Source organism: Nannospalax galili, unplaced genomic scaffold (genome assembly GCF_000622305.1).
Source record: "Nannospalax galili isolate Female #2095 unplaced genomic scaffold, S.galili_v1.0 scaffold1267, whole genome shotgun sequence".
Taxonomy (NCBI): domain Eukaryota; kingdom Metazoa; phylum Chordata; class Mammalia; order Rodentia; family Spalacidae; genus Nannospalax; species Nannospalax galili.
In genome coordinates, this window is record NW_008356043.1 from 294,866 (window position 1) to 309,417 (window position 14,552).

The 14,552-nt window shown below is 46.9% G+C and overlaps 1 protein-coding gene across 6 annotated transcripts in view; it reads left to right on the forward strand.

Annotated features, from left to right (window-relative positions):
• The window catches only part of Pax8 (paired box 8), a 60,399-nt gene that overhangs the window by 42,320 nt on the left and 3,527 nt on the right, over nucleotides 1–14,552 (forward strand). For 2 of the 6 annotated variants that reach the window (XM_017803472.2, XM_008854154.3), the window contains exons 8-10: nucleotides 523–643; nucleotides 1,124–1,330; nucleotides 8,595–8,696. In XM_017803472.2, the coding sequence (XP_017658961.1) occupies nucleotides 523–643; nucleotides 1,124–1,330; nucleotides 8,595–8,696 (430 nt within the window). The remainder of the gene's footprint in view (nucleotides 1–522; nucleotides 644–1,123; nucleotides 1,331–8,594; nucleotides 8,697–14,552) is intronic. The other 4 variants (XM_017803473.2, XM_017803474.2, XM_017803475.2 and 1 more) reach the window with 2 other exon arrangements.

The following is a 14,552-nucleotide window of genomic DNA, read 5'->3' on the forward strand; positions in this document are numbered from 1 at the left end:
CACCTCACAAGGGAGGGGGTGAGTGTCTTCACTGCTGTACCTGAATTTCCTACCTCAACAAGACTCAGTCAGTAACTAGAAGAGTGTAGGACTCTGGACAGTCCCATGTGCTAACTGCTCTAGCCCTCAGCAGTGTCCTAAAGGACAATATATTCTGGGCTCAAATCTCATAAAGAGACAGGAAGAGGACAAGCATCCAGCTAGGACATGGTCCTCTGAAGGCTATTCTCCATCCCATACCTGGGCTTTATGCTACCCATAGGCCTTGAATTCTGGAGCTTAGATGGGGAAGCCCTAGGCCAGGCCATAGGAGATCTGTAGGGCTTTGAGTGAGAAAGCATTGCCCCCATCAAACCTGCCATTTAGAGCTGAGAAAGGGCAGGAAGCAGAACACAATGAGCAGAGGAGGATTTCCTAGAGAGACTAGGATCACCCACTCCAAAGACAGACAGCAGGGTCTATAGGAAGACAGGTTTGCTTAGGGGCCTCTCTCTGCCCTGCTGACATCTCTTTGTTCTCCAGGGGCTCTACCCACTGCCCTTGCTCAACAGTGCCCTGGACGATGGGAAGGCTACCCTGACACCTTCCAATACACCTCTGGGACGCAACCTCTCAACTCACCAGACCTACCCTGTGGTGGCAGGTAGGATGCCCAGAGGATCCTAAGTCACCTGGAGCCAGCTATGAGGGCCAGGGTGGGCTCGGGGGGCAGGGGATGGCAGAGGTTTCTGGCTAGCAGGAGGAAGGTGTTTGGGGTGCTGGCCTGGAAAGAAGTGGATTGTGCTGGCTGAGCCTCAAGTGGCATAAAGAGGTGCTGCCTTCAGTCCTTGGCCTCCCTGGGTCTCCTCATGCCCTCCTTCAGGAGAGGCTGAGCACACACATACTGCAGTCTCTCCATCTACACTGGCAGAAGGCACAGCAGGAAGGCAGAGCTTCCAGCCCCCCACCTCATTCCGTCCGGAGAACACTGTGTAGTCCCCAGCTCCCCACCCCAGACCCCTCCTACAGCAGCCAGGCCTGCCTGTCCCCATCCCTCTTCCCACATCTCATGGCTTGGTTTGTGCATGTTCCCACCCCATCATCTCACATCCCTCTCTCCTTGTTGTCTCCCTCCCTCCGGCAGATCCTCATTCACCCTTCGCCATAAAGCAGGAAACCCCAGAGCTGTCCAGTTCTAGCTCCACCCCTTCCTCTTTATCTAGCTCCGCCTTTTTGGATCTGCAGCAAGTCGGCTCTGGGGGCCCAGCAGGTGCCTCGGTCCCACCCTTCAATGCCTTTCCCCATGCTGCCTCCGTGTATGGGCAGTTCACGGGCCAGGCCCTCCTCTCAGGTATGACAGGGAAGTCCTGGGCTGTGCAGGTGTCACGGGGTGGGAGGGAGGTCCTCAGCGCCAGCCCAAAGCCCTCTGGTCTCAGTCTAGTCCCATCTTTGACCCCAATCCAGCCCACCACTACCCTATTCTTTAATTTCTTCAGCCCACGATTCTCGAGGTGGGAGAAGTCAGGAATCAGAAAGGCACTTTGGGGATGCCAGCAAGAGGTGATATGGCACTCCAAAGCCCCATGGAAAAATGGAGAACCTAAGTCAAGGGGCCAGGTGCTGTAAAGTGAGAACATTTGGTATTGGGTTAAAAGGGAAAAAAGACAAAATGTGGAGGAAAAGTCTCTTGAGCTAATTTCTAGAACTACTTCTTGAAAAGGAATAAGGATCTACGCCACTGGGTCTCATACGTGGCCATTTTCATGCCCAGTGGAATGGCAGCACCATTAGAGGATACTTGAGTATCACTAGATGTTTCAACTTCAGTGACTGAACAACTTTACAGATGAAGGTGTTGGGGAAGTTCCTCTGCTTCAAACCCTTAAAGCTCGCATTAGATTAGGGACATCTGGAGCAAACTTCTTGTATCCTGAGGAGGAAACAGGCCAAGTGAAAAAAGGCCTAATCACAGTCTCTAGTTGGGATCAGGGTAGGGGCTGAGCCTGCACACAGAGCATCAGTCCTCCCATATATCCAGTCCCAAATGAGTCTCCTCAACAGAACGACATCGTCCCAGCCAGCCATGAACTGAGCAATGTCTGAAAGAGTCAAGAATTAGTTTGGGCAAAGACAGAAATACCTTAGAGTCTGCAGATATCTGAACTAACTGTTCAGACATGAGCCCAAGGGCTGGAGTGGGAGAGGTCCCAGGACTGAGGAAGGAAGCCAACTAGCTTCCAGTTCAGCACTGAAAATCTCCTGCATGGGAGACCTGTCCGCCTGGAGTATAGGTGATTAGTGACAAAGGCTGTGATGCCTCCCTCCTCCCCATTCCTACCACCTTGAGATATTAAAACAGAGATGAGCAGGACAAGGAGACCTGGCATTGAGACAACCCAGCGTCAGACAGCCCAGGCCACCTGGATCAGTGTTTTTCCAGTATGTTGTACCTAAGAGGTACTTTAAAATGAAAGCCTTCACAGAAGGCAGGTCCCAATCAGAGTAACAGAGTTGCTCCCCCAGAGCGGCCTTAGACTTGACAATCCATGGCTCCCAAAGAGTATGGCATTGACTGCCACTGGCCCAGAAGTTCCAAATAGCCTCTGACTCAAGCCCAGGGATACTTTCTTACAACTGATGGTGTTTTCTGTCTAATACCTGGGACTTTTTTCTTCCCTCTGTGTGTGTGTGTGTGTGTGTGTGTGTGTGTGTGTGTGTGTGACAGTGATTAAGAGTCCAAAGCAAGGGGAAAAGTTAACATGGTTCAAAATTTCAAGAGAGTGAAGTCAGCAGGGATGAGTCATTTGTTTTGAGCACAGTGATTAAAGTGGACAGACCTGTGAGCTGAGTGAAACTATCAGCCAGAGTTGAACGAGAGCGGGGACCAGGGCAAGAAAAGGCTTGTATCTGCTGTTGGGTGGGCAGCCTGCACCACAGGGCACATTTCTATGTCCTGGAGAATGGGAGGCCAGGGCTGGGGAAGCAGGTAAAGGATGTGGCTCTGGGTGAAGGGTGTGTTTAGGGGAAGCAGTTCTTCAGTTACTGTATCACTTCAGAGGCTTGGCAGGACCAGCTGAGAGAGAGGGAAAGAGACAGTAGCTGGAAGCCGATAGATAAATCAACACAGACATGGCCTATGGTATAGCTTATAGTTAGGACAGCCCAGGGAAAACTCCCTGACCCTGAGGCCCCATACTTTCTCCCATCCCATCACCCTTTTAAAAGAACAAGTGTCCCTGTCAACATAAGATCTGGGGTGATGCTTCCAACTTTTACCAGCTGTTAATTTGGTGTACGTGCCTACTCTCTCTAGGCCGGCTGTAAGACTGGGAGGTCATCCAATCCATGTCAGCTGACAACAGACACCAGGTGGCCTTCCAAGCAGTCAGTAGGCAACCAAAAATGTAGTATCAGCAGGTCCTGAGGCAGGTGGCCCCCTAAGCCAGGCCCAGATGCTGCTGAAGTGCAGGTGTGAGCACTCACAAATGGCTGGCCACAATGTTAGAGTTTCCGCACAGAGGCAAGGGCCCTAAAAAAAAGCAAGGAATGACCAGACTTGCAGGAACTGGGGTCCAGGCAGGTGGTCAAGGATAATACACGACTTAAGACTATAGTTTAGAGAACCAAGCCCAGTTCTGCAGCTCAGAGACAAGACAGAAGATAGCTAGTGCTTACATCAAGTTCAGGGTGTCACTGTAAACCTTCTTAGAGACTATCCACCTGAGACCACTAGCCAAAATTGGACCTAAATACCCAATGCATAGCTGAGCCCTTGTGGGGTTGGGAAGACATAGTAGAATAGAGAACTGTTAGGAAAGGAATGAGTTAAAGAGTCTGGGAGCTGAAAACCTATCCAAGGGGGAAAGAAGTAAATTTGGAAGGAAGAGAAGGAAGCTGAGGGCAAATGATTCCCAGGATGTGCTGCAGACAAGGAGAGTGGAAGGAAGTTTCAGTACATTTTCATTCCGTAATTAGCTCAGCTCAATCCTGCATGAACCTTCTTGGCTCCCCTCCTCTGTGTGACCCCTGAGGAGTCCTTGTCACCTGCTACAACTCTTTTACCTGCTTCATAGACTTTCTCCCTGAGTGAGTCTCTTAGCCAGATGGTTCTGCAAATGTGATCTCTAGATTCACTGTCCTCTGAACCTCAGCTTTTCTCTGGTCAGCCAAGAAAGAGGAAGCATTAGACTTGGAGAATAGTAAAATTCACCCAGAATTCCTGCTAGTCCCCATCAGACCTCCCAGGGTGAATTCCAGCACACTGACCAGGACAGTGACACCAAGAACATCCTGTCCTTGCTATTCCAAGGCTGTTCAGAAAGCTTGCCGTTAGGTTTATCATCAAGCAGTCCAGCACCCTCCTCCATCCTTTTGTACAGAATATATTTAGTCCTGCCAAAGAGATTTCTGGGTTGCCATAAATTCTCCTTGCTATCAGAACAAGATAAGGCATTGAAAAGGGGTTACATAGAGGGCAGACATCAAAGGGGGAAAATTAAATAGTCTGAAATCACCTCTACCCTCTGAATTCCTCCAGCTAATGGCTTTCTGTTCCTGCCTTCTACCTCTAATTAGAGTATTACCCAAGAGTTCTGGAGTCCTAGAGTTTTCCTAGAGAACCCCACTTTGTAGCCAGTCAACATGTGCTAGGGCCTATGTCAACTTTTTAAAAATAGGGACACATCAGAAGTCTGTCGGAGTACAAAAGAGATGGGAAAACATAGCAAGGATAAATTTATGATGAAGAACCTTAAAAACAGAATGGGTAAGAAGGCATGCTAGACCATGGTAGAATGTCTCCAGCTCATGACAAAGTTCCTGGTTTTCTGGAAGACTTTTTTTTTCCAGGGATAGGAATTAAATCCAAGGCCTGTGCATGCTATCCAAGGGTTCTGCCCCACACTACGAATTCTTTTTCTTTAAAAAATTAAAGCAGAGCCGGGTATGGTGGTGGTGCATGCCTTTAATCCCAGCACTTGGGAGGCAGAGGCAGGTGGATCTCTGCGAGTTCAAGGCCAGCCTTGTCTACATAGAGAGTTCCAGGCCAGCTGGAGCTATAAGAAGACCCTGTCTCACAAAACAAACAAACAAAAAACATTAAAGCAGAGAGTTCAGTAGAGTTGTTAGGACAGTCTATGGGAGCAAGTATCTGTGGAAGTTGTCCTAGAGAAAGTTTTACCTGTCTTTCCAGGAGGGTTAGGTTTTATAAGGGGAGATCTTCAGGGGTCTGCTTGGGCCATTGGTTCAGAAATCTGTCCTGCTGGGAGAAAATTAGGTAAGTGAGGGGAAGCGAAGATTAAAATCTCAGAATAGAGGAACAGAGACCAGCGAATTCCTTTACAAGAGCAATAGGGGAGCTAGTGTTCATGGTACAGCCCCACGAGGAGGGATCATATGCTAAGCTGTAGCCTGAGGTGAGTCTGTGCCCTGGAACTCTGTGCACTAAACAGCACGGCTGAAGAAGCTATAGTGTCAGGTGACAGAAAGGGACAGGATAAGATCAGGAGGCCGGGGAGCATAGGACCACAGGCTGCCAGGATGAGAAAGAGCCCTAGGGAGTGACAGGCTAGCACTAGCAAATAGGTGGCCTGAGAGCCATGACTCCACTTCATTCATGGGAGACATAGGTGTGGCCTCGGAGTCTTCGATACAGTGTGCCAACCAAGAAGGATAAACCCAAGTTACAAGCTCTCTTCTGAATTAGCACCTTGTATGGCAAACAGGAAGATTGTGGTTTGGAAAAATTAAGAAATCTGTCCTTGATCCATAGTCTGGCCTGAATCTAGTGTTTAATCTCTCTCTGTCTCTGGCTCTCTGTCTCTGGCTCTCTCTTCTTCACTTTATCTACTAGGGAAGGAAAAACAAAGACAAAGTTATCAAGCCCAAGTCAGCCCCCCTTCTCTTCTTGTCCCCCAACTCCCCCTCGCCCTGCTGTCCAGGCATCTTAGACTTCTCGTCACTCCTTCCCAATCATGGTCTCCAATACCTAGCCAGGTGTTTCACCTAAGGCCAGAGACAAGGAGGCTGAGTAATGATCACACTTCAGACTCTACACATGAAGTTCAAGGTTTACGTTGGGTAAATATGCCTATTTCTCCTCGTTTTAAATATACCCAAATTCCCTTTCTTTACTGGTGTTTCCAACCCTTCCTTTGTTCCCTTGAGGCCCCTATGGCAGGTGAACAGAACCCACCCTTTTGGTCCAGGACAACCATACTTTGATACTTCAGCATAAGAGATCAATTAGAGAGTAGTGTTCAAGCATCACAAAATCTCCATACCATTTTAAATAATGAATGCTAACAGCTCGTTTCCAAAAATATTTTTTTTCTGCAAGAACTCCATTATGTGAATATTTCTAGAATGTGTCCATTTGACTAATCAACGTCTACCTAGAGCATGAAACCATGGGGTTGACTTACACTAATAACTTCAGAGTTGTAGGACTAGCATGTGTGAGGCTACTCACATTGCTCCCTGTTTTGCATGTGAAAAAAAAAAAACAAACAAACAGGGTTATAGGGGCAGGAGGGAAAGCTCAGTGGTTAAGAGCACTGACTATTCTTGCATAGTACCCAGGTTCGATTCCCAGCACCAACATGGCATCTAACAACCATCTATAGCTCCACTTCCAGGGGAATCCGACACCTTCTTCTGACCTCCACAGGCATTGTATGACACGGATGTGCTTACACACATGCAGGCAATACACTCATACACACAAAAAAGTCAGGGTTATAGCATGAGTGACTGACCTAAGGGCACATAGAAAATCTTATAAGCAGGATGTATGCCCAAAGTCTCTGGCTCCTAGCCCCTCTCTGGAAGGTCAGAGGTTGACTATGTAGGTATCGTTCATTGAGCTTGACCCCAAATGTTCATCTCAGCCTATGATCCATTTTCACTTGGTGCCTGGCTTCACTGTTGAGTACTCTTGCTCTTTGCTTTGTCCCCAAGTGTCTAGTACTTAAAGCCTACTCAATAAGTGCTTATTGAATGAACTAACTGTTCTCAGGGAATCTCCTAAAACAGAAGTAGTCACTGTGGGGCTCACAGCTTACAGGGTTTCATAGTTGTACTTTTCTATCCATCATTACGAAATACCCTATTATTACTAGGCACCCCTTCAAGGGGCTTGGGTATAAAGGACCTGGGGGGAAAGATGAAGTGAAGGGACAAACAGTGGCATAGATGAGATAGCCCTGATATGTTGGTTGGCAGGGTCTCATAGGCAACTCCTGGGAAGAAGGGATTTGGATCAAATGGATATAGTCTATAGTGGTCTTTCCACCAGAAGTGATTTTATCCCCTACTTCCTCCACACTGGGGACATATGGCAATGTCTAGAGATACTTTGGGCTGTTACACGGGCTGTAAATCTGGTGGGTAGAGACCAGGGATTCTGCTAAACATCCTGTAATGCATAGGACAGCCCAAAGAGCAAACATTTTACCAGCCAACAATGTCAATATTGCTGAGATTGAAAAGTTCTACAAACATCACTACGAACTAATTTCATTATTCACACTGGGGTATTTTGAGAATGGAATGGCCGTTGTTAATAAATACTCGGAGACAGTGGTCACCACGTAGACAGACCTCAGAAAACCAGGGTATATTGTCCCCTTACCAAGAACCATGCAGACTGTGGTCTGGACTTATGGAACATAGGGTGATGGAAGAGGGGAGCAGGCAATGGATTCTGGTTATTGAGCAGGGATAGAAGGAGAGAAGGTCACCAGGAAGTCTCCCAAAAGGGAAGCTCTCACTCTTTGGTGTGAAGGAGAGGCAGAGCCAAGAACATGAGGTCTAACAGGGATGCTTTGAGGGCTCCAAGGAATAGGCATAACCCATAAATTAGAGTTAAGCAGGGGTAGATCAGCACTGAATCATACTGAAAATGCTTTTTGTGTGTCTTGTTTTTTGTTTTTCTTTTAAGAAATACAATTGATAGGTATACAGATCACGTTCATGTGTAAAACCTAACTATCTCTCAGCCTTTTAGGTCAAGAATAATTAACAGATTGCATGTCTCTTACAACTCTGATTGATTATAGCCACCTGGAAGGCCAGGCCAAGTGAAAGGAATGTCCTCTCTGGCTCAGTAGAAAAAAGGTGGTTGATTAGTGATGTCTGCCACATACCACCAAAAAGGAAAGTGTGGGTCATACATTTACCACCTTCATTTCAAAGGTCCTGGTTGTCATTCTTCTGAACGCTGGGCTAAAATGGATGCTCTGAGTCCAGTGGCCCCTCACATGTTTATCTAGGCCATTAGTGCCAACTATTATGCTGGATGTGGGAGATAATGAGGACTCAGAAGACATAATCCCTCACCCCCAATACTGTGACATTTTTGCGGATGAATATAATAGCATTCGTGAAAATAAAGCTGGGAACCAAGCAGGACTACAACGGTAGGAATTCCTGCTTGGGGAGCCTTTGCTCTGGAGAAGACAAGAACCTGAGCTCAGAGGAGGGCAGAAGTGGGTTTGGAAAATGCCAGGAGCCAATGGGAATGTCTGAGGGAAGACTTGTTGAGTCTCAGGGGGGTGGGGCCGTAGCATCGGAGCCCCCTATATGCCAACTGATGACTCTTTGCTGTATTTTCCCAGGGCGAGAGATGGTGGGGCCCACGCTGCCTGGATACCCACCCCACATCCCCACCAGTGGACAGGGAAGTTATGCCTCCTCTGCCATCGCAGGCATGGTGGCAGGTAAGGGTTGAGTGACTGGCGTGCATACTGCAGGAAGGAAGTGTTGGAGGAGTGGGGTGACCACAGGTGGGTAGAGAGGCTATACTTCATTCAGACATCCTCAAAGGACATGAAGGATGTGCCACAGAGATACCTTCCTGTAAACACCTAGAGAAAATCTCCAGTACCATCCTGGCTCCTTAATTCACCTCAGCTCAGCGTCCTTCTTCCCAGATCAACTACATAACCCATCGTGATGCAAAGGAAGGACTGAGACAGACTTTCTTCAAACCTAAGCTCCCTCACTTCTTCCTCTGTCCCTGCACTAAAGGGAGTAGTATGTTTAGGAGTGTGCATCAAACACTGAGCCAAACATGAACCTAGCCCTCAAGTAGTCAGGTGGATCTCCCAGTGGTTTAAATCAAATCAAATGAACCTCCATTTACTCCTTCTGTAAATCTGGATGATGAGGATGAGAATGAGGATGAAATGACTGAAATATATCCTCCTTTGTATCCCACATTCAATAGAGAGTAGAGTCCAAGTTCTAGGTGCTCTGAGGATACCACAGGGTATGAGTTAAGAATATTTCTCCTTGCTCATGTGGACTGTTCTGGAATCCTGCCTGCACATTCATTTGGGTGTCTTTGTCTATCAGGCATCATCCAGTGATGATGTCAAGGTCTGGAGAAATGAGGACACTGGAAGTTTCTTTGGAAAGTCCTAGTCTTTTAGGAGCCGAGTGGGGAAGCCCTGAGGATGAATAGGTAGTTAGAGCTCACTCATTTCTACTGCCTAGAGAGTTATAGGGACCTGAAGCTTTTGGAAGGGGCTCTGAACTCTGGACATGTGAGACTCCCCAATACCAACCCTGGACCAACCTTCTTGGCCTTGACCCTAAAAACTTGGCCCTATTCTGTCAAGCCTGCTTCCCCCCTGGGGGGGGGTTAATCTTTACCAGCCACCCCCCCACTCTGGGCACCCTCTGTGGAGGCAGGTGGGCTGAGTTCTCCTGGGCGGAGGGAGGGGAGGGAGGAAGAAGGAGAGAAGGGGGCTCTGCTCCCTGGGAACCTGCTGAGCTGGCACTTGTTGCTGCCCGGTTACCGTGGCGATGTGCTTAATGCAGCGTTGAAAATACAGAATACTGACTCCTCTCTCCCTCCTGGCCCCAGCCACCCTCCCTCCCTCCTTTCCTCTTCTGGAGCGTGAAATGAGATTGGTCAAGATAAAAAAGGAAAAGATTCGGTTATTTTTTTAAGAGTGTGGATAATGGGGCCTCTCAATCAAAATCCCAGGCTCTAGTCTGCTCCCCCAACCCCCCTTTCCAAGCCCTCCACCTTCCCTGCTGCCGCTTAGAGGAGAAGGAAGAAACATAAGGCAAAGCTTTTTTCTCTTCATTATGAATCATTCCTGAGGGCAGGCCCAGGGCAAGAGGTTCCTGGGGCCCAGAGTCTGACCTGGGAGGTAGCTGGAAGGCAGGGGCCTCTCATCAAAGTTGCTTCTAGAAAGACCTCATCTATAGTGGGTGCTGTGAAGTACTCACACACAAGCATGCATCCACATCTCTCTCTCTCTCTCTCTCTCTCTCTCTCACACACACACACACACGAGGACACACACACATGCACATACCTATCACAAGGACTGCAAGTAGTTGTGAAAGGAAAGGACCTTGCCTTACACAGTGGATGGGTTTCCAGTAAGTTGCATGCCAATTAGTTTTCAGGAAATGCAATGCCATTTAAATGAATCACCTGGTTCCTAGGAGCACTCTTGTGTAAATGACTTCTTAAGGAATTTCTTTTGTAGAAAAATAATATGTCCATCTCCTACCACTGCTGATGATCTCTCAGTTGACTGCATGGGGACTCCTTTTGATTAAAGTTAGTTAACTCATTAAGTACCTATTGCATACATGTAGGCTACATAATAAGTGCTTCAAATAAGACATGGCGACTACATTCAATCAGTTTTGGAAAGAAAGAAAGAATTTATTACACATATCTGCATACTGGCTACTCACACGCACAGCTTTGCTCTCTTTTATCCTCATAAGAAAACTTCGAGGCTGGTATGGTCCAAGTTTTAAAGCTAAGGAAATCAAGGCTTATAAAAGCAAAGTGGTATGCTCAAGGTCAATGCTAAGTGGCTGACTTGTTCACACACAGGTCTATTTATTTCACATCTATGCCTCTTTCCCCTTCACCACACTCTGTCCGCTCACCACACTGTATCCCATCATACCATAATAAAGACACAAGCTATGGCTTGACTCTACAAACACAGCTAATGACTTTCATAGCACTTACAATGCAGAGCCCTCAGCTCCAGATAACTAGATTCATCCAGCCATCTGTGTGCATTGCATCTATCCAGTTTTCTCTTTTCATACAGCTATCTTCCTATCTATCCATCCATCTGCTTATTCTTATTCATGGATCTTTATAGACACATGTTTCATTTCATCTATCCGTCTTTCCATCCACTCTTCTGTCTGTCTCTCTTCCTTCTTTCCATACTCACCCTTTCACTCACCCCCTTCCCATCCACCCTTTCATCACCAATGCTCTCATCATTGATACTTCCATCATCCATTTTGTGTCCAACCTTGAACCCGTCTGTATAATCACTTTTTCATTTGACAAGTACTAGTGAAAATCTATTGTATGGAATTCTGGGACTGCAGAAGTACACAGAACATGCCCCTCTATTCATAAGGATGGGGAGAAACCAGTAGTAAACTAGTCAATGAATGAATAAACATATCAGATACAGATATATGTGTGAAGACAATACAATCTGATGATTCAGTCAAGAGTCACAGGGGAAGGAGATAACTATTTCAGATGGGGTGGACTGGGAGTCCTTTCTGAGAGTTTCAAAGTGGTCAGCCAAGTGATAAGCTGGGGATGACCGTCCCTACCCCAAAAGAAGAGCAAGGGCAAAGACCCTAAGACAGAAAGAAAGTTTAGTGTGGTAGCATACAGAAAGGTGAGTATATTAAAGACTGGTGGGCACTTGGAGAAAGAATTACAACATGAGGAGATTTTGGTATCTGCAGGGCCATGTTTTAAAATACTACTCAGACTTTTGGGAGAACAGACTATAGACATTCAAGTCAGAAAGCACTGACACCAGCTAGGGGACCCCAGTTGTGGTAGTTCTTGTAAGAGATGACAGTGACTTGGGGTAGGAAAGGAGCTCTGAAGGGAAAAAGGGACACTGTAAATGTTTTGGCGGTAAATCCAACAAAACCTGCAGGTAAAATGACTACAGAGATGAGAAAAGGAGTCAACATGGAATGGGTCTCACATAGCTTTGGGGGTTGGAGAGCTTCATGGATGATGCTGGAAAGTAAACACTTGAAAGACTAGAGGAGTGGTGGGTGGAAATCAGTGCTCTGACAACCATAATAGTTAAAATGCCTACTAAATATCCAGCTTGAAAGCTCAGAATGATTTCAAACTGAGCTGGGGTCTGCGCACATAACAAAATTCTAACTGAGAAGGATCTAGAAGAGAGTGAGTAGAAAAAACAAGCAAGATACAAAGCAAGCCAGGATACTAAGCAACAGGGATCCCAAAGGCACAGAGAGCGAGGGGCTAAGAGGATGAGGGAGCTGCAGCACTAAGGCGAGCACTGGAATGACCAGGTTAGAGGCTAAGGGGCTTTGCCTGGATCAGCACTGGCCTGGTTAGAAGACAGTGAGAAGAAAGGCCAAGAAAGGGGCGGGTGCCTAGGGAGGAGTGTAGGATAGGGAGAGGATTTTAAAAGACAGAGTGCCTGGCACACATCTTTAATCCCAGCAGTCCAGAGGGAGAGGCAGGCAGATCTCTGTGAATTGTAGGCCAGCCTGGTCTACACAGAGCTCCAAGACAGCCAGGGCTACATAGTGAGACCCTGTTTCTGGGGAAAAAAAAGAAGGAAAGGAGGAAGGGATGGAAGGAGGGAAGGAGGGAGGGAGGGAGGGAGGGAGGCAGGAAGGAAGGAAGGGGAAGGAAAAAAAGGAGAGCTAAGCATGTGTGTAGGCTGAAGCAGTAAAGGACTAGAATTCGAGGTAGAAAAGAGGATACTGAAGGAGCAAAGTAGAAAAGGTGAACAGTATCAGCTACAAGAGGACTGGCCTTTCCTAGGCACAGAGACATTTCATTGTCTGTGGCTACACAGTTGCTTGACAGTTCTAGTAACAGGAAGAGGCCATACCCAAGGGCGAACTACCTACCCAGCCCCAGCCCCACCCAGCCCCAGCCCCTATCCCAGTTTCCTCTTGACTGAAGCAGAGCGGCATACATCATGCTAAGTGAGTAAGTGTGGAGTGAGTGGATACATGAACGAGTGACAAAATGAGAGGCAAACACATTGTATGACTAACCTCTCTTCCTCATTCTTGAGCTGGCAGTGTTCCTATTGGAAGACTGAGGGAAAGATTTGGGGGGGAGCTTCACTGTATAGTCAGTGCAGAACTGACCTCTCCAACAGAATACTGGAACCAGGGAGACTGGACTACACCAGCAGTGCACAGGGTCAGTCCCCTCTGTGGGCTGCAGACACGAGCACTGGTGTAGGAGCAAGGCAGCCAGGCTTCTGTTCAGATTCTCATTCAGCATGTGGCCTCGGCCAAAGGCCTTGGGCCCTCTGCATAGCACCTTCTTCATTCCTAAGTAAATGGTTGATTAGATCATTTCTTAGCTCTCTGTTTCTCCTCCCTACCTGCTTCCTGTGCGTGTATTTTCTGCACAGTCTCTGTTTCAGTCCAGGACCCTAAGGGAATCTCTTGTTCTTACTGTGAGTTTGCTGCCTGGTATGCCCCACCCCCCCCAGACGAAAAGAGAGTTCAGTAGCCTTCCCTGCCTCAAGCTCTCTTCTGGCTTCCATTTCTCCTGTACAAACACCTACTTGTCGGCAAGAAAGCAGTCCTACTGGCCCCAGAGCAGTAGATTCCTTGTGTGATTGATTTGAGTCTCCACTGAACTTTATTTTAGCACCTGTTTCATTAGAAAATGAGAAATCAACATTCATCAAATGCTACTTATCTCCCAGGTGTAATGCTCATCTCATTTAATCCTCAGTAATTCCCAAAAGATAGGGATATAATTTGCCAAATTTGATAGAGGACACTAAGGTCAAAGAAGGTAAATGACATCCAAGAAAGAGGTAGGAGACAGACATTTGACTTTAGACCAGCCAGCTCCACAGCTGGGGAGTTTCAATCCTTTCATCCCAAGAGTCTAGGAATGAAACCAAAGCCACAGAGGCACCCAGGTCACAATCACAAATGAGTTTCTGAAAGGCAGTGTGAATATTTTTTGAATATTAAAGCTGACAGGAACCTGACCTTGTAGATGAAGTCATCTTACAAGTGCATTATCTGGAATTTAGGATCGAGAGTTCTAAGGCCAAATTCTACTCCATCATTTATCAACAGCACAATCCGAGGCAAACTACTTACTCAGGCTGCACTCCAATTTCCTATTCTATAAATTGTCCTGTGGGAGAGCACTTTGTAGGATGGCTGTGAGAGATGAAAACGGCATGATCTGTGAAAACATGCTTTGCAAACTTTAAGTTCCATACTAGACACCAACAACAGGTTTGATGGTCAGCTTGACTAGGTTGCTGTTGTATAAGGGAATTCTTAAGTACATTCTTTGATAAAGAACTCTCTTGGGAAAGCCTCGGACCGATTTATAGAAGGAAGTAATCTGATTTACTTTGTATAAATGTGTGCACTGAGTTTGTTTAAAGAAAGTCCCTAGGATATAGCTTTCCCAAGAAGTTAATACCCTATAGGATCCTCTCTCTTTTTCTACCCATAATACTCAGCACCTCTCATAAACACACACACACACACACACACACACACACACACACACACAC